Source organism: Lucilia sericata, unplaced genomic scaffold (assembly GCF_015586225.1).
Source record: "Lucilia sericata isolate MDLA Ls3-8-SP2 unplaced genomic scaffold, ASM1558622v1 Contig000466F_arrow, whole genome shotgun sequence".
Classification (NCBI taxonomy): domain Eukaryota; kingdom Metazoa; phylum Arthropoda; class Insecta; order Diptera; family Calliphoridae; genus Lucilia; species Lucilia sericata.
The window spans coordinates 205,565-230,531 of NW_023994481.1; the positions used below are offsets into that span (position 1 = coordinate 205,565).

At 33.3% G+C, this 24,967-nt stretch overlaps 2 protein-coding genes across 2 annotated transcripts in view; both read right to left on the bottom strand.

The window, feature by feature from the left end:
• Positions 1-24,967, bottom strand: part of LOC119605228 (sodium-dependent nutrient amino acid transporter 1) — an 80,069-nt gene that overhangs the window by 34,096 nt on the left and 21,006 nt on the right. The gene's annotated exons all lie outside the window — the stretch shown is intronic.
• LOC119605224 (rho-associated protein kinase 1) lies at positions 43-22,678 on the bottom strand. The gene is made up of 15 exons (XM_037958195.1): positions 22,384-22,678; positions 22,223-22,309; positions 22,012-22,163; positions 21,874-21,951; positions 21,486-21,813; positions 19,120-19,302; positions 18,909-19,054; positions 18,745-18,846; positions 18,430-18,689; positions 18,058-18,361; positions 17,933-17,991; positions 17,797-17,875; positions 17,497-17,736; positions 17,234-17,436; positions 43-343 (listed from the first exon to the last, which is right to left on the bottom strand). Exons 1-15 carry the CDS (start codon positions 22,430-22,432, stop codon positions 175-177), a joined length of 2,439 nt encoding a protein of 812 aa, XP_037814123.1. The 5' UTR covers positions 22,433-22,678; the 3' UTR covers positions 43-174.

Here is a 24,967-nt window from a genome sequence, read left to right on the forward strand (position 1 = left end):
TACAACGTTAAGTTGTTTCTTATAAAATAAAAAATTAAATATTTAAACAAAATTCTTGAAGAAATTTATTAAATATTGTTTTCAATTGCAATTTCCCACCAATAAAAAAAAACATATCACAACAAACATTACAATTTACAAAACAAAAACATTCATGACTTCTCTAATAACTCATCAAGCTTCATATTTCTTGACATTTATATCCACTTGACGTTTTCGTTTGCGTTGACTGGCATAATAATAGAAATTTTCATTATAGTCCACATTACTGGGCGGTAAAACAGGGGAGAAGAGTAAATGTTTGCCATTTTTGCCTGACAAAATATTCGTTTGATAAATAGCGCTGCAATATAGAAGTACAATAGATTTAAATCTCACGAATGCAACAAAACTTTATTGAAAGCTTTATGCTTATGAAAAGCAAAGCCCTAATAAAATATAACGGAAAACTTTGCTGCATAAAACTTTCAATAAAAGCACATTGGTTTGTTTTGTTTTTCATTTGAAAAGCTTACTTGTTTTGTTAAAAAGATTTATTGTTAATTTAAAATTTAGTTTAAATGCAAAAACAAAGTTTTCCGTTGAAAATAGCTTTGGCAAGTAATATTGTATTAATAGGGCATTAGAAAGGTATTTTGACAATGTTGTTGATAGATTTTGCTAAAAAAATATACAAATTTTATTATTTTCGAAAAACATAGAAGTGCATTTTCTGGCTAAACTAGAAGAGCTAGGGCCTAAAGAATAAAAATCTGTGATCGCTTATATTTTCTACCAAAACTCGATTTTTGAGTGAAAACATAAAAGTGCATTTCCTGGCTAAACTAGAAGAGCTAGGGCCTAAAGAATGAAAATCTGTGATCACTTATATTTCCTACCAAAATTCGATTTTTAAGTGAAAACATAAAAGTGCATTTTCTGGCTAAACTAGAAGAGCTAGGGCCTAAAGAATGAAAATCTGTGATCACTTCTAGTTCGATTTTTGAGTGAAAACATAAAAGTGCATTTTCTGGTTAAACTAGAAGAGCTAGGGCCTAAAGAATGAAAATCTGTGATCACTTATATTTCCTACCAAAACTCGATTTTTGAGTGAAAACATAAAAGTGCATTTTCTGGCTAAACTAGAAGAGTTAGGGCCTAAAGAATGAAAATCTGTGATCACTTATATTTCTTACCAAAACTCGATTTTTGAGTGAAAACATAAAAGTGCATTTTCTGGCTAAACTAGAAGAGCTAGGGCCTAAAGAATGAAAATCTGTGATCACTTATATTTCCTACCAAAACTCGATTTTTGAGTGAAAACATAAAAGTGCATTTTCTGGCTAAACTAGAAGAGCTAGGGGCTAAAGAATGAAAATCTGTGATCACTTATATTTCCTACCAAAACTCGTTTTTTGAGTGAAAATATAAAAGTGCATTTTCTGGCTAAACTAGAAGAGCTAGGGCCTAAAGAATGAAAACCTGTGATCACTTGTATTTCTAACAAAACTCGATTTTTGAGTGAAAACATAAAAGTGCATTTTCTGGCTAAACTAGAAGAGCTAGGGCCTAAAGAATGAAAACCTGTGATCACTTGTATTTCTAACAAAACTCGTTTTTTGAGTGAAAACATAAAAGTGCATTTTCTGGCTAAACTAGAAGAGCTAGGGCCTAAAGAGTGAAAATCTGTGATCACTTATATTTCCTACCAAAACTCGATTTTTGAGTGAAAACATAAAAGTGCATTTTCTGGCTAAACTAGAAGAGCTAGGGCCTAAAGAGTGAAAATCTGTGATCACTTATATTTCCTACCAAAACTCGATTTTTGAGTGAAAACATAAAAGTGCATTTTCTGGCTAAACTAGAAGAGCTAGGGCCTAAAGAATGAAAACCTGTGATCACTTGTATTTCTAACAAAACTCGATTTTTGAGTGAAAACATAAAAGTGCATTTTCTGGCTAAACTAGAAGAGCTAGGGCCTAAAGAATGAAAACCTGTGATCACTTGTATTTCTAACAAAACTCGTTTTTTGAGTGAAAACATAAAAGTGCATTTTCTGGCTAAACTAGAAGAGCTAGGGCCTAAAGAGTGAAAATCTGTGATCACTTATATTTCCTACCAAAACTCGATTTTTGAGTGAAAACATAAAAGTGCATTTTCTGGCTAAACTAGAAGAGCTAGGGCCTAAAGAATGAAAATCTGTGATCACTTATATTTCCTATCAAAACTCGACTTTTGAGTGAAAACATAAAAGTGCATTTTCTGGCTAAACTAGAAGAGCTAGGGCCTAAAGAATGAAAATCTGTGATCACTTGTATTTCCTACCAAAACTCGATTTCTGAGTGAAAACATAAAAGTGCATTTTCTGGCTAAACTAGAAGAGCTAGGGCCTAAAGAATGAAAATCTGTGATCACTTATATTTCCTACCAAAACTCGATTTTTGAGTGAAAACATAATAATGCATTTTCTGACTAAACTAGAAGAGCTAGGGCCTAAAGAATGAAAATCTGTGATCACTTATATTTCCTACCAAAACTCGATTTTTGAGTGAAAACATAAAAGTGCATTTTCTGGCTAAACTAGAAGAGCTAGGGTCTAAATAATAAAAATCTGTGATCACTTATATTTCCTACCAAAACTAGATTTTTGAGTGAAAACATAATAATGCATTTTCTGGCTAAACTAGAAGAGCTAGGGCCTAAATAATGAAAATCTGTGATCACTTATATTTCCTACCAAAACTCGATTTTTGAGTGAAAACATAATAATGCATTTTCTGACTAAACTAGAAGAGCTAGGGCTTAGACAATGAAAATCTGTGATCACTTATATTTTCTAACAAAACTCGATTTTTAAGTGAAAAAGTGCATTTTCTGACTAAACTAGAGAATCTAGGGCTTAAACAATAAAAATCTGTGATCACTTATATTCCCTACCAAAACTCGATTTTTAAGTGAAAATATAAAAGTGCATTTTCTGACTAAACTAGAGAAGACAATGAAAATCTGTGATCACTTATATTTTCTAACAAAACTCGATTTTTGAGTGAAAACATAAAAGTGCATTTTCTGGCTAAACTAGAAGAGCTAGGGCCTAAAGAATGAAAATCTGTGATCACTTATATTTCCTACCAAAACTCGATTTTTGAGTGAAAACATAAAAGTGCATTTTCTGGCTAAACTAGAAGACCTAGGGCCTAAAGAATGAAAATCTGTGATCACTTATATTTCCTACCAAAACTCGATTTTTGAGTGAAAACATAAAAGTGCATTTTCTGGCTAAACTAGAAGAGCTAGGGCCTAAAGAATGAAAATCTGTGATCACTTATATTTCCTAACAATACTCGATTTTTGAGTGAAAACATAAAAGTGCATATTCTGACTAAACTAGAAGAGCTAGGGCCTAAAGAATGAAAATCTGTGATCACTTATATTTCCTAACAAAACTCGATTTTTGAGTGAAAACATAAAAGTGCATTTTCTGGCTAAACTAGAAGAGCTAGGGCCTAAAGAATGAAAATCTGTGATCACTTCTATTTAAACAATGAAAATCTGTGATCACTTATATTTTTTACCAAAATTCGATTTTTAAGTGGAAACATAAAGTGCATTTTCTGGCTAAACAGAAAAGCTAGGGCCTAAAGAATGAAAATCTGTGATCACTTATATTTCCTACCAAAACTCGATTTTTGAGTGAAAACATAAAAATTAATTTTCTGGCTAAACTAGAAGAGCTAGGGCCTAAAGAATGAAAATCTGTGATCACTTATATTTCCTACCAAAACTCGATTTTTGAGTGAAAACATAAAAGTGCATTTTGTGGCTAAACTAGAAGAGCTAGGGCCTAAAGAATGAAAATCTGTGATCACTTCTATTTAAACAATGAAAATCTGTGATCACTTATATTTTTTACCAAAATTCGATTTTTAAGTGGAAACATAAAGTGCATTTTCTGGCTAAACAGAAAAGCTAGGGCCTAAAGAATGAAAATCTGTGATCACTTATATTTCCTACCAAAACTCGATTTTTGAGTGAAAACATAAAAATTCATTTTCTGGCTAAACTAGAAGAGCTAGGGCCTAAAGAATGAAAATCTGTGATCACTTATATTTCCTACCAAAACTCGATTTTTGAGTGAAAACATAAAAGTGCATTTTCTGGCTAAACTAGAAGAGCTAGAGCTTTAAGAATGAAAATCTGTGATCACTTATATTTCCTACCAAAACTCGATTTTTGAGTGAAAACATAAAAATTCATTTTCTGGCTAAACTAGAAGAGCTAGGGCCTAAAGAATGAAAATCTGTAATCACTTATATTTCCTACCAAAACTCGATTTTTGAGTGAAAACATAAAAGTGCATTTTGTGGCTAAACTAGAAGAGCTAGGGCCTAAAGAATGAAAATCTGTGATCACTTCTATTTAAACAATGAAAATCTGTGATCACTTATATTTTTTACCAAAATTCGATTTTTAAGTGGAAACATAAAGTGCATTTTCTGGCTAAACAGAAAAGCTAGGGCCTAAAGAATGAAAATCTGTGATCACTTATATTTCCTACCAAAACTCGATTTTTGAGTGAAAACATAAAAATTCATTTTCTGGCTAAACTAGAAGAGCTAGGGCCTAAAGAATGAAAATCTGTGATCACTTATATTTCCTACCAAAACTCGATTTTTGAGTGAAAACATAAAAGTGCATTTTCTGGCTAAACTAGAAGAGCTAGAGCTTTAAGAATGAAAATCTGTGATCACTTATATTTCCTACCAAAACTCGATTTTTGAGTGAAAATATAAAAATGCATTTTCTGGCTAAACTAGAAGAGCTAGGGCCTAAAGAATGAAAATCTGTGATCACTTATATTTCCTACCAAAACTCGATTTTTGAGTGAAAACATAAAAGTGCATTTTCTGGCTAAACTAGAAGAGCTAGGGCCTAAAGAATGAAAATCTGTGATCACTTATATTTCCTACCAAAACTCGATTTTTGAGTGAAAACATAAAAGTGCATTTTCTGGCTAAACTAGAAGAGCTAGGGCCTAAAGAATGAAAATCTGTTATCACTTATATTTCCTACCAAAACTCGATTTTTGAGTGAAAACATAAAAGTGCATTTTCTGGCTAAACTAGAAGAGCTAGAGCTTTAAGAATGAAAATCTGTGATCACTTATATTTCCTACCAAAACTCGATTTTTGAGTGAAAATATAAAAATGCATTTTCTGGCTAAACTAGAAGAGCTAGGGCCTAAAGAATGAAAATCTGTGATCACTTATATTTCCTATCAAAACTCGATTTTTGAGTGAAAACATAAAAGTGCATTTTCTGGCTAAACTAGAAGAGCTAGGGCCTAAAGAATGAAAATCTGTGATCACTTATATTTCCTACCAAAACTCGATTTTTGAGTGAAAACATAAAAGTGCATTTTCTGGCTAAACTAGAAGAGCTAGGGCCTAAAGAATGAAAATCTGTTATCACTTATATTTCCTACCAAAACTCGATTTTTGAGTGAAAACATAAAAGTGCATTTTCTGGCTAAACTAGAAGAGCTAGGGCCTAAAGAATGAAAATCTGTGATCACTTATATTTCCTACCAAAACTCGATTTTTGAGTGAAAACATAAAAGTGCATATTCTGACTAAACTAGAAGAGCTAGGGCCTAAAGAATGAAAATCTGTGATCACTTATATTTCCTAACAAAACTCGATTTTTGAGTGAAAACATAAAAGTGCATTTTCTGGCTAAACTAGAAGAGCTAGGGCCTAAAGAATGAAAATCTGTGATCACTTATATTTCCTACCAAAACTCGATTTTTGAGTGAAAACATAAAAGTGCATTTTCTGGCTAAACTAGAAGAGCTAGGGCCTAAAGAATGAAAATCTGTGATCACTTCTAGTTCCTATAAAACTCGATTTTTGAGTGAGATTTTTGAGGCCTAAAGAATGAAAATCTGTGATCACTTATATTTCCTACCAAAACTCGATTTTAGAGTGAAAACATAAAAGTGCATTTTCTGGCTAAACTAGAAGAGCTAGGGCCTAAAGAATGAAAATCTGTGATCACTTATATTTCCTATCAAAACTCGACTTTTGAGTGAAAACATAAAAGTGCATTTTCTGGCTAAACTAGAAGAGCTAGGGCCTAAAGAATGAAAATCTGTGATCACTTATATTTCCTACCAAAACTCGATTTTTGAGTGAAAATATAAAAGTGCATTTTCTGGCTAAACTAGAAGAGCTAGAGCTTTAAGAATGAAAATCTGTGATCACTTATATTTCCTACCAAAACTCGATTTTTGAGTGAAAATATAAAAATGCATTTTCTGGCTAAACTAGAAGAGCTAGGGCCTAAAGAATGAAAATCTGTGATCACTTATATTTCCTACCAAAACTCGATTTTTGAGTGAAAATATAAAAATGCATTTTCTGGCTAAACTAGAAGAGCTAGGGCCTAAAGAATGAAAATCTGTGATCACTTATATTTCCTACCAAAACTCGATTTTTGAGTGAAAACATAAAAGTGCATTTTCTGGCTAAACTAGAAGAGCTAGGGCCTAAACAATGAAAATCTGTGATCAGTTATATTACCTTCCAAAACTCGAGCTAGGGCCTAAAGAATGAAAATCTGTGATCACTTATATTTCCTACCAAAACTCGATTTTTGAGTGAAAACATAAAAGTGCATTTTCTGGCTAAACTAGAAGAGCTAGGGCCTAAAGAATGAAAATCTGTGATCACTTCTATTTCCTACAAAACCCGATTTTTGAGTGAAAACATAAAAGTGCATTTTCTGGCTAAACTAGAAGAGCTAGGGCCTAAAGAATGAAAATCTGTGATCACTTATATTTCCTACCAAAACTCGATTTTTGATTGAAAACAAAACTCGATTTTTTAGTGAAAACATAAAAGTGCATTTTCTGGCTAAACTAGAAGAGCTAGGGCTTAAACAATGAAAATCTGTGATCACTTATATTTCCTACCAAAACACAATTTTTGAGTGAAAATATAAAAGTGCATTTTCTGGCTAAACTAGAAGAGCTAGGGCCTAAAGAATGAAAATCTGTGATCACTTATATTTCCTACCAAAACTCGATTTTTGATTGAAAACAAAACTCGATTTTTGAGTGAAAACATAAAAGTGCATTTTCTGGCTAAACTAGAAGAGCTAGGGCCTAAAGAATGAAAATCTGTGATCACTTATATTTCCTACCAAAACTCGATTTTTGAGTGAAAACATAAAAGTGCATTTTCTGGCTAAACTAGAAGAGCTAGGGCCTAAACAATGAAAATCTGTGATCAGTTATATTACCTTCCAAAACTCGAGCTAGGGCCTAAAGAATGAAAATCTGTGATCACTTATATTTCCTACCAAAAGTCGATTTTTGAGTGAAAACATAAAAGTGCATTTTCTTGCTAAACTAGAAGAGCTAGGGCTTAAAGAATGAAAATCTGTGATCACTTGTATTTCTAACAAAACTCGATTTTTGAGTGAAAACATAAAAGTGCATTATCTGGCTAAACTAGAAGATCTAGGGCCTAAGGAATGAAAATCTGTGATCACTTATATTTCCTACCAAAACAAAAGTGCATTTTCTGGCTAAACTAGAAGAGCTAGGACTTAAACAATGAAAATCTGTGATCACTTACATTTCCTACCAAAACTCGATTTTTGAGTGAAAACATAAAAGTGCATTTTCTGGCTAAACTAGAAGAGCTAGGGCCTAAAGAATGAAAATCTGTGATCACTTATATTTCCTACCAAAACTCGATTTTTGAGTGAAAACATAAAAGTGCATTTTCTGGCTAAACTAGAAGAGCTAGGGCCTAAACAATGAAAATCTGTGATCAGTTATATTACCTTCCAAAACTCGAGCTAGGGCCTAAAGAATGAAAATCTGTGATCACTTGTATTTCCTACCAAAACTCGATTTTTGAGGGAAAACATAAAAGTGCATTTTCTGGCTAAACTAGAAGAGCTAGGACTTAAACAATGAAAATCTGTGATCACTTACATTTCCTACCAAAACTCGATTTTTGAGTGAAAACATAAAAGTGCATTTTCTGGCTAAACTAGAAGAGCTAGGGCCTAAAGAATGAAAATCTGTGATCACTTATATTTCCTACCAAAACTCGATTTTTGAGTGAAAACATAAAAGTGCATTTTCTGGCTAAACTAGAAGAGCTAGGGCCTAAAGAATGAAAATCTGTGATCACTTATATTTCCTACCAAAACACAATTTTTGAGTGAAAATATAAAAGTGCATTTTCTGGCTAAACTAGAAGAGCTAGGGCCTAAAGAATGAAAATCTGTGATCACTTCTAGTTCCTATAAAACTCGATTTTTGAGTGAAAATATAAAAGTGCATTTTCTGGCTAAACTAGAAGAGCTAGGGCTTAAAGAATGAAAATCTGTGATCACTTATATTTCCTACCAAAACTCGATTTTTGAGTGAAAACATAAAAGTGCATTTTCTGGCTAAACTAGAAGAGCTAGGGCCTAAAGAATGAAAATCTGTGATCACTTATATTTCCTACCAAAACTCGATTTTTGAGTGAAAACATAAAAGTGCATTTTCTGGCTAAACTAGAAGAGCTAGGGCCTAAACAATGAAAATCTGTGATCAGTTATATTACCTTCCAAAACTCGAGCTAGGGCCTAAAGAATGAAAATCTGTGATCACTTATATTTCCTACCAAAAGTCGATTTTTGAGTGAAAACATAAAAGTGCATTTTCTTGCTAAACTAGAAGAGCTAGGGCTTAAAGAATGAAAATCTGTGATCACTTGTATTTCTAACAAAACTCGATTTTTGAGTGAAAACATAAAAGTGCATTTTCTGGCTAAACTAGAAGAGCTAGGGCCTAAAGAATGAAAATCTGTGATCACTTATATTTCCTACCAAAACTCGATTTTTGAGTGAAAACATAAAAGTGCATTTTCTGGCTAAACTAGAAGAGCTAGGGCCTAAACAATGAAAATCTGTGATCAGTTATATTACCTTCCAAAACTCGAGCTAGGGCCTAAAGAATGAAAATCTGTGATCACTTGTATTTCCTACCAAAACTCGATTTTTGAGGGAAAACATAAAAGTGCATTTTCTGGCTAAACTAGAAGAGCTAGGACTTAAACAATGAAAATCTGTGATCACTTACATTTCCTACCAAAACTCGATTTTTGAGTGAAAACATAAAAGTGCATTTTCTGGCTAAACTAGAAGAGCTAGGGCCTAAAGAATGAAAATCTGTGATCACTTATATTTCCTACCAAAACTCGATTTTTGAGTGAAAACATAAAAGTGCATTTTCTGGCTAAACTAGAAGAGCTAGGGCCTAAAGAATGAAAATCTGTGATCACTTATATTTCCTACCAAAACACAATTTTTGAGTGAAAATATAAAAGTGCATTTTCTGGCTAAACTAGAAGAGCTAGGGCCTAAAGAATGAAAATCTGTGATCACTTCTAGTTCCTATAAAACTCGATTTTTGAGTGAAAATATAAAAGTGCATTTTCTGGCTAAACTAGAAGAGCTAGGGCTTAAAGAATGAAAATCTGTGATCACTTATATTTCCTACCAAAACTCGATTTTTGATTGAAAACAAAACTCGATTTTTGAGTGAAAACATAAAAGTGCATTTTCTGGCTAAACTAGAAGAGCTAGGGCCTAAAGAATGAAAATCTGTGATCACTTATATTTCCTACCAAAACTCGATTTTTGAGTGAAAACATAAAAGTGCATTTTCTGGCTAAACTAGAAGAGCTAGGGCCTAAACAATGAAAATCTGTGATCAGTTATATTACCTTCCAAAACTCGAGCTAGGGCCTAAAGAATGAAAATCTGTGATCACTTATATTTCCTACCAAAAGTCGATTTTTGAGTGAAAACATAAAAGTGCATTTTCTTGCTAAACTAGAAGAGCTAGGGCTTAAAGAATGAAAATCTGTGATCACTTGTATTTCTAACAAAACTCGATTTTTGAGTGAAAACATAAAAGTGCATTATCTGGCTAAACTAGAAGATCTAGGGCCTAAGGAATGAAAATCTGTGATCACTTATATTTCCTACCAAAACAAAAGTGCATTTTCTGGCTAAACTAGAAGAGCTAGGACTTAAACAATGAAAATCTGTGATCACTTACATTTCCTACCAAAACTCGATTTTTGAGTGAAAACATAAAAGTGCATTTTCTGGCTAAACTAGAAGAGCTAGGGCCTAAAGAATGAAAATCTGTGATCACTTATATTTCCTACCAAAACTCGATTTTTGAGTGAAAACATAAAAGTGCATTTTCTGGCTAAACTAGAAGAGCTAGGGCCTAAACAATGAAAATCTGTGATCAGTTATATTACCTTCCAAAACTCGAGCTAGGGCCTAAAGAATGAAAATCTGTGATCACTTGTATTTCCTACCAAAACTCGATTTTTGAGGGAAAACATAAAAGTGCATTTTCTGGCTAAACTAGAAGAGCTAGGACTTAAACAATGAAAATCTGTGATCACTTACATTTCCTACCAAAACTCGATTTTTGAGTGAAAACATAAAAGTGCATTTTCTGGCTAAACTAGAAGAGCTAGGGCCTAAAGAATGAAAATCTGTGATCACTTATATTTCCTACCAAAACTCGATTTTTGAGTGAAAACATAAAAGTGCATTTTCTGGCTAAACTAGAAGAGCTAGGGCCTAAAGAATGAAAATCTGTGATCACTTATATTTCCTACCAAAACACAATTTTTGAGTGAAAATATAAAAGTGCATTTTCTGGCTAAACTAGAAGAGCTAGGGCCTAAAGAATGAAAATCTGTGATCACTTCTAGTTCCTATAAAACTCGATTTTTGAGTGAAAATATAAAAGTGCATTTTCTGGCTAAACTAGAAGAGCTAGGGCTTAAAGAATGAAAATCTGTGATCACTTATATTTCCTACCAAAACTCGATTTTTGAGTGAAAACATAAAAGTGCATTTTCTGGCTAAACTAGAAGAGCTAGGGCCTAAAGAATGAAAATCTGTGATCACTTATATTTCCTACCAAAACTCGATTTTTGAGTGAAAACATAAAAGTGCATTTTCTGGCTAAACTAGAAGAGCTAGGGCCTAAAGAATGAAAATCTGTGATCACTTATATTTCCTACCAAAACCCGATTTTTTAATGAAAACATAAAAGTGCATTTTCTGGCTAAACTAGAAGAGCTAGGGCCTAAAGAATGAAAATCTGTGATCACTTCTAGTTCCTATAAAACTCGATTTTTGAGTGAAAACATAAAAGTGCATTTTCTGGCTAAACTAGAAGAGCTAGGGCCTAAAGAATGAAAATCTGTGATCACTTATATTTCCTACCAAAACTCGATTTTAGAGTGAAAACATAAAAGTGCATTTTCTGGCTAAACTAGAAGAGCTAGGGCCTAAAGAATGAAAATCTGTGATCACTTATATTTCCTACCAAAACTCGATTTTTGAGTGAAAACATAAAAATGCATTTTCTGGCTAAACTAGAAGAGCTAGGGCCTAAAGAATGAAAATCTGTGATCACTTGTATTTCCTACCAGAACTCGATTTTTGAGAGAAAACATAAAAGTACATTTTCTGGCTAAACTAGAAGAGCTAGGGCCTAAAGAATGAAAATCTGTGATCAGTTATATTTCCTACCAAAACTCGATTTTTGAGTGAAAACATAAAAGTGCATTTTCTGGCTAAACTAGAAGAGCTAGGGCTTAAACAATGAAAATCTGTGATCACTTATATTTCCTACCAAAACTCGATTTTTGAGTGAAAACATAAAAGTGCGTTTTCTGGCTAAACTAGATGAGCTAGGGCCTAAAGAATGAAAATCTGTGATCACTTATATTTCCTAACAAAACTCGATTTTTGAGTGAAAACATAAAAGTGCATTTTCTGGGTAAACTAGAAGAGCTAGGTCCTAAAGAATGAAAATCTGTGATCACTTATATTTCCTACCAAAACTCGATTTTTGAGTGAAAACATAAGAGTGCATTTTCTGGCTAAACTAGAAGAGCTAGGGCCTAAAGAATGAAAATCTGTGATTACCTATATTTCCTAGCAAAACTCGATTTTTGAGTGAAAACATAAAAGTGCATTTTCTGGCTAAACTAGAAGAGCTCGGGCCTAAAGAATGAAAATCTGTGATCACTTATATTTCCTATCAAAACTCAATTTTTGAGTGAAAACATAAAAGTGCATTTTCTGGCTAAACTAGAAGAGCTAGGGCCTAAAGAATGAAAATCTGTGATCACTTATATTTCCTAACAAAACTCGATTTTTGAGTGAAAACATAAAAGTGCATTTTCTGGCTAAACTAGAAGAGCTAGGGCCTAAAGAATGAAAATCTGTGATCACTTCTAGTTCCTATAAAACTCGATTTTTAAGTGAAAATATAAAAGTGCATTTTCTGGCTAAACTAGAAGAGCTAGGGGCTAAACAATGAAAGTCTGTGATCACTTATATTTCCTACCAAAACTCGATTTTTGAGTGAAAACATAAAAGTGCATTTTCTGGCTAAACTAGAAGAGCTAGGGTCTAAAGAATGAAAATCTGTGATCACTTATATTTCCTAACAAAACTCGATTTTTGAGTGAAAACATAAAAGTGCATTTTCTGGCTAAACTAGAAGAGCTAGGGCCTAAAGAATGAAAATCTGTGATCACTTCTAGTTCCTATAAAACTCGATTTTTAAGTGAAAACATAAAAGTGCATTTTCTGGCTAAACTAGAAGAGCTAGGGGCTAAACAATGAAAGTCTGTGATCACTTATATTTCCTACCAAAACTCGATTTTTGAGTGAAAACATAAAAGTGCATTTTCTGGGTAAACTAGAAGAGCTAGGGCCTAAAGAATGAAAATCTGTGATCACTTATATTTTCTACCAGAACTCGATTTTAGAGTGAAAATATAAAAATGCATTTTCTGGCTAAACTAGAAGAGCTAGGGCCTAAAGAATGAAAATCTGTGATCACTTATATTTCCTAACAAAACTCGATTTTTGAGTGAAAACATAAAAGTGCATTTTCTGGCTAAACTAGAAGAGCTAGGGCCTAAAGAATGAAAATCTGTGATCACTTCTTGTTCCTATAAAACTCGATTTTTGAGTGAAAACATAAAAGTGCATTTTCTGGCTAAACTAGCAGAGCTAGGGCCTAAAGAATGAAAATCTGTGATCACTTATATTTCCTACCAAAACTCGATTTTAGAGTGAAAACATAAAAGTGCATTTTCTGGCTAAACTAGAAGAGCTAGGGCCTAAAGAATGAAAATCTGTGATCACTTATATTTTCTACCAGAACTCGATTTTTGAGTGAAAACATAAAAGTGCATTTTCTGGCTAAACTAGAAGAGCTTGGGCCTAAAGAATGAAAATCTGTGATCACTTATATTTTCTACCAGAACTCGATTTTTGAGTGAAAACATAAAAGTGCATTTTCTGGCTAAACTAGAAGAGCTAGGGCCTAAAGAATGAAAATCTGTGATCACTTATATTTTCTACCAGAACTCGATTTTTGAGTGAAAACATAAAAGTGCATTTTCTGGCTAAACTAGAAGAGCTAGGGCCTAAAGAATGAAAATCTGTGATCACTTATATTTCCTACAAAAACTCGATTTTTGAGTGAAAACATAAAAGTGCATTTTCTGGCTAAACTAGAAGAGCTACGGCCTAAAGAATGAAAATCTGTGATCACTTCTAGTTCCTATAAAACTCGATTTTTGAGTGAAAACATAAAAGTGCATTTTCTGGCTAAACTAGCAGAGCTAGGGCCTAAAGAATGAAAATCTGTGATCACTTATATTTCCTACCAAAACTCGATTTTAGAGTGAAAACATAAAAGTGCATTTTCTGGCTAAACTAGAAGAGCTAGGGCTTAAAGAATGAAAATCTGTGATCACTTATATTTCCTACCAAAACTCGATTTTAGAGTGAAAACATAAAAGTGCATTTTCTGGCTAAACTAGAAGAGCTAGGGCCTAAAGAATGAAAATCTGTGATCACTTCTAGTTCCTATAAAACTCGATTTTTGAGTGAAAACATAAAAGTGCATTTTCTGGCTAAACTAGAAGAGCTAGGGGCTAAACAATGAAAGTCTGTGATCACTTATATTTCCTACCAAAACTCGATTTTTGAGTGAAAACATAAAAGTGCATTTTCTGGCTAAACTAGAAGAGCTAGGGCCTAAAGAATAAAAATCTGTGATCACTTATATTTCCTACCAAAACTAGATTTTTGAGTGAAAACATAAAAATGCATTTTGTGACTAAACTAGAGGAGCTAGGGCTTAAAGAATGAAAATCTGTGATCACTTTTATTTCCTACCAAAACTCGATTTTTGAGTGAAAATATAAAAATGCATTTTCTGGCTAAACTAGAAGAGCTAGAGCTTTAAGAATGAAAATCTGTGATCACTTATATTTCCTACCAAAACTCGATTTTTGAGTCAAAACATAAAAATGCATTTTCTGACTAAACTAGAGGAGCTAGGGCTTAAAGAATGAAAATCTGTGATCGCTTATATTTCCTACCAAAACTCGATTCTTGAGTGAAAACATAAAAGTGCATTTTCTGGCTAAACTAGAAGAGCTAGGGCCTAAAGAATGAAAATCTGTGATCACTTATATTTCCTATCAAAACTCGATTTTTGAGTGAAAACATAAAAGTGCATTTTCTGGCTAAACTAGAAGAGCTAGGGCCTAAAGAATGAAAATCTGTGATCACTTATATTTCCTACCAAAACTCGATTTTAGAGTGAAAACATAAAAGTGCATTTTCTGGCTAAACTAGAAGAGCTAGGGCCTAAAGAATGAAAATCTGTGATCACTTCTAGTTCCTATAAAACTAAATTTTTGAGTGAAAACATAAAAGTGCATTTTCTGGCTAAACTAGAAGAGCTAGGGGCTAAACAATGAAAGTCTGTGATCACTTATATTTCCTACCAAAACTCGATTTTTGAGTGAAAACATAAAAGTGCATTTTCTGGCTAAACTAGAAGAGCTAGGGCCTAAAGAATAAAAATCTGTGATCACTTATATTTCCTACCAAAACTCGATTTTTGAGTGAAAACATAAAAATGCATTTTCTGACTAAACTAGAGGAGCTAGGGCTTAAAGAATGAAAATCTGTGATCACTTTTATTTCCTACCAAAACTCGATTTTTGAGTGAAAATATAAAAATGCATTTTCTGGCTAAACTAGAAGAGCTAGAGCTTTAAGAATGAAAATCTGTGATCACTTATATTTCCTACCAAAACTCGATTTTTGAGTCAAAACATAAAAATGCATTTTCTGACTAAACTAGAGGAGCTAGGGCTTAAAGAATGAAAATCTGTGATCACTTATATTTCCTACCAAAACTCGATTCTTGAGTGAAAACATAAAAGTGCATTTTCTGGCTAAACTAGAAGAGCTAGGGCTTAAACAATGAAAATCTGTGATCACTTATATTTCCTACCAAAACTCGATTTTTGAGTGAAAACATAAAAGTGCATTTTCTGGCTAAACTAGAAGAGCTAGGGCCTTAAGAATGAAAATCTGTGATCACTTATATTTCCTACCAAAACTCGATTTTTGAGTGAAAACATAAAAGTGCATTTTCTGGCTAAACTAGAAGAGCTAGGGCCTTAAGAATGAAAATCTGTGATCACTTATATTTCCTACCAAAACTCGATTTTTGAGTGAAAACATAAAAGTGCATTTTCTGGCTAAACTAGAAGAGCTAGGGCCTAAAGAATGAAAATCTGTGATCACTTCTATTTCCTACCAAAACTCGATTTTTGAGTGAAAACATAAAACTGCATTTTCTGGCTAAACTAGAGGAGCTAGGGCCTAAAGAATGAAAATCTGTGATTACTTATATTTCCTACCAAAACTCGATTCTTGAGTGAAAACATTAAAGTGCATTTTCTGGCTAAACTAGAAGAGCTAGGGCCTAAAGAATGAAAATCTGTGATCACTTCTATTTCCTACCAAAACTCGATTTTTGAGGGAAAACATAAAAATGCATTTTCTGACTAAACTAGAGGAGCTTGGGCTTAAAGAATGAAAATCTGTGATCACTTTTATTTCCTACCAAAACTAGATTTTTGAGTGAAAACATAAAAGTGCATTTTCTGGCTAAACTAGAAGAGCTAGGGCTTAAACAATGAAAATCTGTGATCACTTATATTTCCTACCAAAACTCAATTTTTGAGTGAAAACATAAAAGTGCATTTTCTGACTAAACTAGAGGATCTAGGGCTTAAACAATAAAGATCTGTGATCACTTCTATTTCCTACCAAAACTCGATTTTTGAGTCAAAACATAAAAATGCATTTTCTGGCTAAACTAGAAGAGCTAGAGCTTTAAGAATGAAAATCTGTGATCACTTATATTTCCTACCAAAACTCGATTTTTGAGTGAAAACATAAAAGTGCATTTTCTGGCTAAACTAGAAGAGCTAGGGCCTTAAGAATGAAAATCTGTGATCACTTATATTTCCTACCAAAACTCGATTTTTGAGTGAAAACATAAAAGTGCATTTTCTGGCTAAACTAGAAGAGCTAGGGCCTAAAGAATGAAAATCTGTGATCACTTGTATTTCCTACCAAAACTCGATTTTTGAGTGAAAATATAAAAGTGCATTTTCTGGCTAAGCTAGAAGAGCTACGGCTTAAAGAATGAAAATCTGTGATCACTTATATTTCCTACTAAAACTCTATTTTTGAGTGAAAACATAAAAGTGCATTTTCTGGCTAAACTAGAAGAGCTAGGGCTTAAAGAATGAAAATCTGTGATCACTTATATTTCCTACCAAAACTCGATTTTTGAGTGCAAACATAAAAGTGCATTTTCTGGCTAAACTAGAAGAGCTAGGGCTTTAAGAATGAAAATGTGTGATCACTTCTGTTTCCTGCCAAAACTCGATTTTTAAGTGAAATTACAAAAATGCTTTTTCTGGCTAAACTAAAGGCGCTTGGGGCAAAAGATTTGCATATTCCTTTCGCTTCTTAAACTTCCTTGTTTTTAAGCTTTCCCCTTTATAACTTACATGGTCTGCTTGAGATGTGTCAACTCCTCTTCCATGCGTCAACTCCTCTTCCAGAAGAGCTAGGGCTTAAACAATGAAAATCTGTGATCACTTATATTTCCTAACAAAACTCGATTTTTGAGTGAAAACATAAAAGTGCATTTTCTGGCTAAACTAAAGGCGCTCGGGGCAAAAGATTTGCATATTCCTTTCCCTTCTTAAACTTCCTTGTTTTTAAAGCTTTCCCCTTTATAACTTACATGGTCTGCTTGAGATGTGTCAACTCCTCTTCCATGCGGCCAATTTTCTCCTCCTGTTTGACTCTCAACATTTGGCTGCGTTCATTACTCTCCTCCAATAGCTTGATTATATGCTCCTGATTGGCCACTTCCATTTGTTTAGCACTTAAGGTGGTAAATAAATTGCGAAATTCTTCAGATTTGGCTTGCAATTCACGATTAAGCTAAGGATCAAGAGCACAAATTAATAACAATAATGTAAGAAATGCTGCGCTCTATCTTACCTCATTTATGGTGCTGTTCTTCTCTCCCACTTGGGCAAATAATTCCTCAATGTGTATACGATGAGTCTTTTCATTCGATTGCAAAGAATTGATGAGATCACTGCGTACTTCCAGCAATTGTTGATCACGTTGTATTTGCTGTTCCAGCTGACACATATTGAATTGAGCTTTGGATAGTTCTACTTTTAATTTATCAATTTCACGACGTTTCTCCACCTCGGATTGGCGAAATTTGGCGAACTGTAAAGAATTCATTTATTTTATAAAGTTTTGAGTATTTTTAGCAGTTTTTTATGGCACCTCTAGCTGCACTTCTTTAGAATAATCGGGCACCAGCTCAGAAGTATTGGCCTTGGCTTCATATTCCTTTTGTAGGTCTCTAAAAGGGGGACGTATATATATAATGTTCATAAAACTTAAAGTTTATAAAACTTACTGCAATTTAAGCTCGGTTTGCTGAAGTTTTTTATTAACATTTCTCAAATCGTTTAGTTCCTTAATTGAAACATTAAACTTATCTTTAAAAAGTTATTCCAAATTTTAGTTTAAGTTTTTACTAACCTGTTCCAGTTTATCTTTTTCTTGTAACTTGGCTTGATTTTCTGATTCTAAGCAATTGATTTTGTTTGTAAGTTCTGAAATTTGTTTCAAATGTTCCACACATTCATTGTGAGTTTTACTCTTTACTTTAGCTTCTAGTTCTTCCAGTTTATTGGACATTTCTTTTAAATTTATTTCCAATTTCTTTTTAGACTCTAAATCACTTTCAAATTTCTTAATTGTTTCAGATTTCAGCTTCAACTCCTTTTTCAAATGATTTAATTGCTGTTCCATGGTTTGAAATTTGGCATTTGTATTGTTCAAACTTTAAAAAGAAGAAGAAGAATAACAAATTAAGTTCTTCTAGTCAGCCATTTTGTTTAACAAACTTACCTTTCCCTACAAGTATTAAGTTCTTCCTGTAGTGAGCTTTTCTCCGCTAGTAAATTTTCTTTTTCCTTTTCCACATTTTGTATCGTAGATTTCGTTAGCTTTTCCTGCATTTTTAACTTCTTTTGCAGCTCTTTTATTTCCCCCAAATCCAATCTACTCTTCTCCTTTAAATCCCTTTCCCATTTGCCAACTTCCTCTTCATATTGTCTGCTTAAATCGTTATACTTTTCCTCCAAATTTCTTAAAGCTTTATTACTTTCCTAAACAAAACCTTATCATCATCCTAAACAAAACCTAATCCACAACCAATCCTACCTCTAACTTGCGTTTTAAATTAATCATTTCCACATCACAGTTATCCTTGGTAACAGCAGACATATCATCTATTAAGGCTAAAATATCATTGGATTGCAGGATCTATAAATAAAAATGAACTGTGTAACAAACCTTATTCTACCAAAACATTTCACCTAACTTACCTGCAATTCCTCTAATTTCTTTTGAAACTTTTCAATGTTCTGTAAATTGTTTTTATCACACACATTTAACTCCTCCTTAAAGGGAGAAAACCATTGATCCATATACATATTTATTTTAGTCTTAAATTCATTGAGTGATTCCGCTGCTGGAAGAGAAAGTAAATCAATTATGATCTTCTTAAATCTTAAGTTATTTTCCTAAATTATTTACATTTATCATTCACAAGTTCTTCCGGGAGTTCCTTAAGATTTTTGGCTTCTTGTGGTTTTATGTCAGAATCCAATTTCTCCATTTTATTATGATCTCCTGCCGTTGAAATCATTTTGCGTAAATTCGTTTCGTGCATTTCTTTGCTTTTGGGACAAGGTGTACTACGTGTGGATATGTTGGAAGCTGGAAAGATAATAATTTTTGTAATTTTCTAGTTTAGTGCTAGTTCTGTTCTAGTTCTGTTCTAGTTCTGTTCTAGTTCTGTTCTAGTTCTGTTCTAGTTCTGTTCTAGTTCTGTTCTAGTTCTGTTCTAGTTCTCTTCTAGTTCTGTTCTAGTTCTCTTCTAGTTCTGTCCTAGTTCTGTCCTAGTTCTGTTCTAGTTCTGTTCTAGTTCTGTTCTAGTTCTGTTCTAGTTCTGTTCTAGTTCTGTTCTAGTTCTGTTCTAGTTCTGTTCTAGTTCTGTTCTAGTTCTGTTTCTAGTTCTGTTCTAGTTGTGTTCTAGTTGAGTTCTAGTTCTGTTCAACTTCTGTTCTAGTTCTGTTGTAGTTCTGTTCTAGTTCTGTTCTAGTTCTGTTCTAGTTCTGTTCTAGTTCTGTTCTAGTTCTGTTCTAGTTCTGTTCTAGTTCTGTTCTAGTTCTGTTCTAGTTCTGTTCTAGTTCTGTTCTAGTTCTGTTCTAGTTCTGTTCTAGTTCTGTTCTAGTTCTGTTCTAGTTCTGTTCTAGTTCAGTTCTAGTTCTGTTCTAGTTCTGTTCTAGTTCGTTCTAGTTCTGTTGTAGTTCTGTTCTAGTTCTGTTCTAGTTCTGTTCTAGTTCTGTTCTAGTTCTGTTCTAGTTCTGTTCTAGTTCTGTTCTAGTTCTGTTCTAGTTCTGTTCTAGTTCTGTTCTAGTTCTGTTCTAGTTATGTTCTAGTTCTGTTCTAGTTCTGTTCTAGTTCTGTTCTAGTTCTGTTCTAGTTCTGTTCTAGTTCTGTTCTAGTTCTGTTTTTCTAGTGTTCGTTCTAGTTGTTAGTTCTGTTCTAGTTCTGTTCTAGTTCTGTTCTAGTTCTGTTCTAGTTGTGTTCTAGTTGAGTTCTAGTTCTGTTCAACTTCTGTTCTAGTTCTGTTGTAGTTCTGTTCTAGTTCTGTTCTAGTTCTGTTCTAGTTCTGTTCTAGTTCTGTTCTAGTTCTGTTCTAGTTCTGTTCTAGTTCTGTTCTAGTTCTGTTCTAGTTCTGTTCTAGTTGTGTTCTAGTTCTGTTCTATTTCTTTTCTAGTTCTGTTCTAGTTCTGTTCTAGTTCTGTTCTAGTTCTGTTCTAGTTCTGTTCTAGTTCAGTTCTGTTCTAGTTCAGTTCTGTTCTAGAGTTCTGTTCTAGTTCAGTTCTGTTCTAGTTCTGTTCTAGTTCAGTTCTGTTCTAGTTCAGTTCTGTTCTAGTTCTGTTCTAGTTCTGTTCTAGTTCTGTTCTAGTTCTGTTCTAGTTCTGTTCTAGTTCTGTTCTAGTTCTGTTCTAGTTCTGTTCTAGTTCTGTTCTAGTTCTGTTCTAGTTCTGTTCTAGTTCTGTTCTAGTTCTGTTCTAGTTCTGTTCTAGTTCTGTTCTAGTTCTGTTCTAGTTCTGTTCTAGTTCTGTTCTAGTTCTGTTCTAGTTCTGTTCTAGTTTCTGTTCTAGTTCTGTTCTAGTTCTGTTCTAGTTCTGTTCTAGTTCTGTTCTAGTTCTGTTCTAGTTCTGTTCTAGTTCTGTACTAGTTCTGTTCTAGTTCTGTTCTAGTTCTGTTCTAGTTCTGTTCTAGTTCTGTTCTAGTTCTGTTCTAGTTCTGTTCTAGTTCTGTTCTAGTTCTGTTCGAGTTCTGTTCTAGTTCTGTTCTAGTTTCTGTTCTAGTTCTGTTCTAGTTCTGTTCTAGTTCTGTTTCTAGTTCTGTTCTTGTTCTGTTCTAGTTCTGTTCTAGTTCTCTTGTAGTTCTGTTCTAGTTGTGTTGTAGTTCTGTTCTAGTTCTAGTTCTGTTCTAGTTCTGTTCTAGTTCTGTTCTAGTTCTAGTTCTGTTATAGTTCTGTTCTAGTTCTGTTCTAGTTCTGTTCTAGTTATGTTCTGTTCTAGTTCTGTTCTAGTTCTAGTTCTGTTCTAGTTCTGTTCTAGTTCTGTTCTAGTTCTGTTCTAGTTCTGTTCTAGTTCTGTTCTAGTTCTGTTCTAGTTCTGTTCTAGTTCTGTTTTAGTTCTGTTCTAGTTCTAGTTCTGTTCTAGTTCTGTTCTAGTTCTGTTCTAGTTCTGTTCTAGTTCTGTTCTAGTTCTGTTCTAGTTCTGTTCTAGTTCTGTTCTAGTTCTGTTCTAGTTCTGTTCTAGTTCTGTTCTAGTTCTAGTTCAAGTTCTGTTCTAGTTTTCTTTTGGATTAAAGCTTACCACTCCGTTTATTGGCTACCGAAACGGGCGTCTCCGAATTGGAACGAGCTGTTTGATTTTTAGCAATCCTTTTCTTTTGCTGCACAGTTGGACTTGATGTTATAAAACTAGATTTAGAAATGCTACTTGGCGTTTTATTCAGCTGTGGCGATGAAGATCTACTTTGACTTGTTTTGGACTTGGAGTTCATCAAATGTTGCTGCTTTATATCGAGCGCCTTCATCTCCGCTGTAAGCTTTTGTTGGGGAATTTTTCCAGATTGTGGAGGTAATTTTTTAGCTACATTCTGTGCTGTTGATATGCTATTCGTATTGGAACTGGAACTAGGCTAGAGAAATAAAATATAGTATTAGAAATAGAAATATATCTTAATTTCTCTTTAACTTACTGATTTTTTCATAAAAGGTATTTTCGACTTTGCCTGAGACTTTATGGTATTGGGTGATTTATTAGCTACTGGAGAGGGCTTTTCAAGAAAAAAGTAATTGATTATTTATAAAAGAAGTGAAATCTTATTAACACTTACAGTTTTCTTGGTTGGTATCACAGAAGTGTGCAAACGATCTTCATTTTTAACAAGACTTGTTTGACTTTTATTGCCATTCTTTGTGGTACTTTTCGGAGATTTATTGTCTTTTAATTTAGGTATAGATTTTGAACTTGCTTTTGGTGCTACAGCTTTAAGTTTAGCTTAAAAATTATATTACCGTTTTTTAATAAAATAATTTTAAACTTACTTGCTTTAAAACTTTTAACACTTGTTCTGCCTGGGGAATGATCTAATGTTTTGGCAACCACTTCTTGCGATTTTAATTTATCCTGATCTGTATTGTTTTAGAAAGCGTTAATATATGTATTAGCACTATAATCAGATAAAAGATTTGTTTTGTAATATTACCCAAACAGTTTTCATTTGCTGCTGTTAAAGGTATAGCAGAATTATCCATATTATTGTAAAATATTTTAAATTTCAATTTCGCTGTAATTTGTTGTAGTTTTAATAAATTTGCTTGAAAATTCCTATAATTCGGCAGGAAAATTTTAAGTTTTTATATAAAAAATATATTTTTATAAATTGGACAAACTTGAAGTCTAGCTGAAATTTGTAACAAATGTTACTGGGCCCAGTAATTTTTTATTTGCTATCCATTTATTATTACAGAGTTCGCAAACATAACTAAAGAATAGTTCAGGTCAGTTTTAGTTCTAGTTAATTTCCAGTTCAGTTCTATTTCAGTTCTAGTTCACTTCTAGATAAGTTCTAGTTCAGTTCTAGTTCAGTTCTAGTTCAGTTCTAGTTCAGTTCTAGTTCAGTTCTAGTTCAGTTCTAGTTCAGTTCTAGTTCAGTTCTAGTTCAGTTCTAGTTCAGTTCTAGTTCAGTTCTAGTTCAGTTCTAGTTCAGTTCTAGTTCAGTTCTAGTTCAGTTCTAGTTCAGTTCTAGTTCAGTTCTAGTTCAGTTCTAGTTCAGTTCTAGTTCAGTTCTAGTTCAGTTCTAGTTCAGTTCTAGTTCAGTTCTAGTTTAGTTCTAGTTTAGTTCTAGTTCAGTTCTAGTTCAGTTCTAGTTCAGTTCTAGTTCAGTTCTAGTTCAGTTCTCAGTTCTAGTTCAGTTCTAGTTCAGTTCTAGTTCAGTTCTAGTTCAGTTCTAGTTCAGTTCTAGTTCAGTTCTAGTTTAGTTCTAGTTCAGTTCTAGTTTAGTTCTAGTTCAGTTCTAGTTCAGTTCTAGTTCAGTTCTAGTTTAGTTCTAGTTCAGTTCTAGTTCAGTTCTAGTTCAGTTCTAGTTCAGTTCTAGTTCAGTTCTAGTTCAGTTCTAGTTCAGTTCTAGTTCAGTTCTAGCTCAGTTCTAGTTCAGTTCTAGTTCAGTTCTAGTTCAATTCTAGTTCAGTTCTAGTTCAGTTTTAGTTCTAGTTCTGTTCTAGTTCTGTTCTAGTTCTGTTCTAGTTCTGTTCTAGTTCTGTTCAAGTTCTGTTCTAGTTCTGTTCTAGTTCTGTTCTAGTTCTGTTCTAGTTCTGTTCTAGTTCTGTTCTAGTTCTGTTCTAGTTCTGTTCTAGTTCTGTTCTAGTTCTGTTCTGTTCTAGTTCTGTTTTAGTTCTGTTCTAGTTCTGTTCTAGTTCTGTTCTAGTTCTGTTCTAGTTCTGTTCTAGTTCTGTTCTAGTTCAGTTCTAGTTCAGTTCTAGTTCAGTTCTAGTTCAGTTCTAGTTCAGTTCTAGTTCAGTTCTAGTTCAGTTCTAGTTCAGTTCTAGTTCAGTTCTAGTTCAGTTCTAGTTCAGTTCTAGTTCAGTTCTAGTTCAGTTCTAGTTCAGTTCTAGTTCAGTTCTAGTTCAGTTCTAGTTCAGTTCTAGTTCAGTTCTAGTTCAGTTCTAGTTCAGTTCTAGTTCAGTTCTAGTTCAGTTCTAGTTCAGTTCTAGTTCAGTTCTAGTTCAGTTCTAGTTCAGTTCTAGTTCAGTTCTAGTTCAGTTCTAGTTCAGTTCTAGTTCAGTTCTAGTTCAGTTCTAGTTCAGTTCTAGTTCAGTTCTAGTTCAGTTCTAGTTCAGTTCTAGTTCAGTTCTAGTTCAGTTCTAGTTTATTTCTAGTTTAGTTCTAGTTCAGTTCTAGTTCATTTCTAGTTCTAGTTCATTTCTAGTTCTAGTTCAGTTCTAGTTCAGTTCTAGTTCAGTTCTAGTTCAGTTCTAGTTCAGTTCTAGTTCAGTTCTAGTTTAGTTCTAGTTCAGTTCTAGTTTAGTTCTAGTTCAGTTCTAGTTCAGTTCTAGTTCAGTTCTAGTTCTGTTCTAGTTCAGTTCTAGTTCAGTTCTAGTTCAGTTCTAGTTCAGTTCTAGTTCAGTTCTAGTTCAATTCTAGTTCAGTTCTAGTTCAGTTCTAGTTCAGTTTTAGTTCTAGTTCTGTTCTAGTTCTGTTCTAGTTCTGTTCTAGTTCTGTTCTAGTTCTGTTCTAGTTCTGTTCTGTTCTAGTTCTGTTCTAGTTCTGTTCTAGTTTTGTTCTAGTTCTGTTCGAGTTCTGTTCTAGTTCTGTTCTAGTTCTGTTCTAGTTCTGTTCTAGTTCTGTTCTAATTCAGTTCTTCTAGTTCTTTCTGCACATCATCCGTATACATTTCTTAGTAAAATCACTTTCATGTTTAGAAATTACAAATAAAAACAGAAAATTCGCCATAAAAATGTAAATAAAAACATAAAAAATAAAACTACAACAAAAAGCCGGAACAAGAAGATGCCGCACATACTAAATAAATCATCAACTGACCACAAAAAGAGAAACACCGACCATCTCTTTCTATTCAAAATTGTAAATGTACATGGGGAATCTCTACTCGGCTATTGACCACACGTATATATTTTATGCTCATTTCTGCCCTTTCAATTAATTTTAAACTCTTAGTGTAAGTGACACTTGTGTTCCTCCTACCTATACATAACCCCTCAGACCACCATTCCCACCTGATGCTATAACCCTCTTGCAATTTTCATTTATTTATTTTTTCTGTGTTTTTC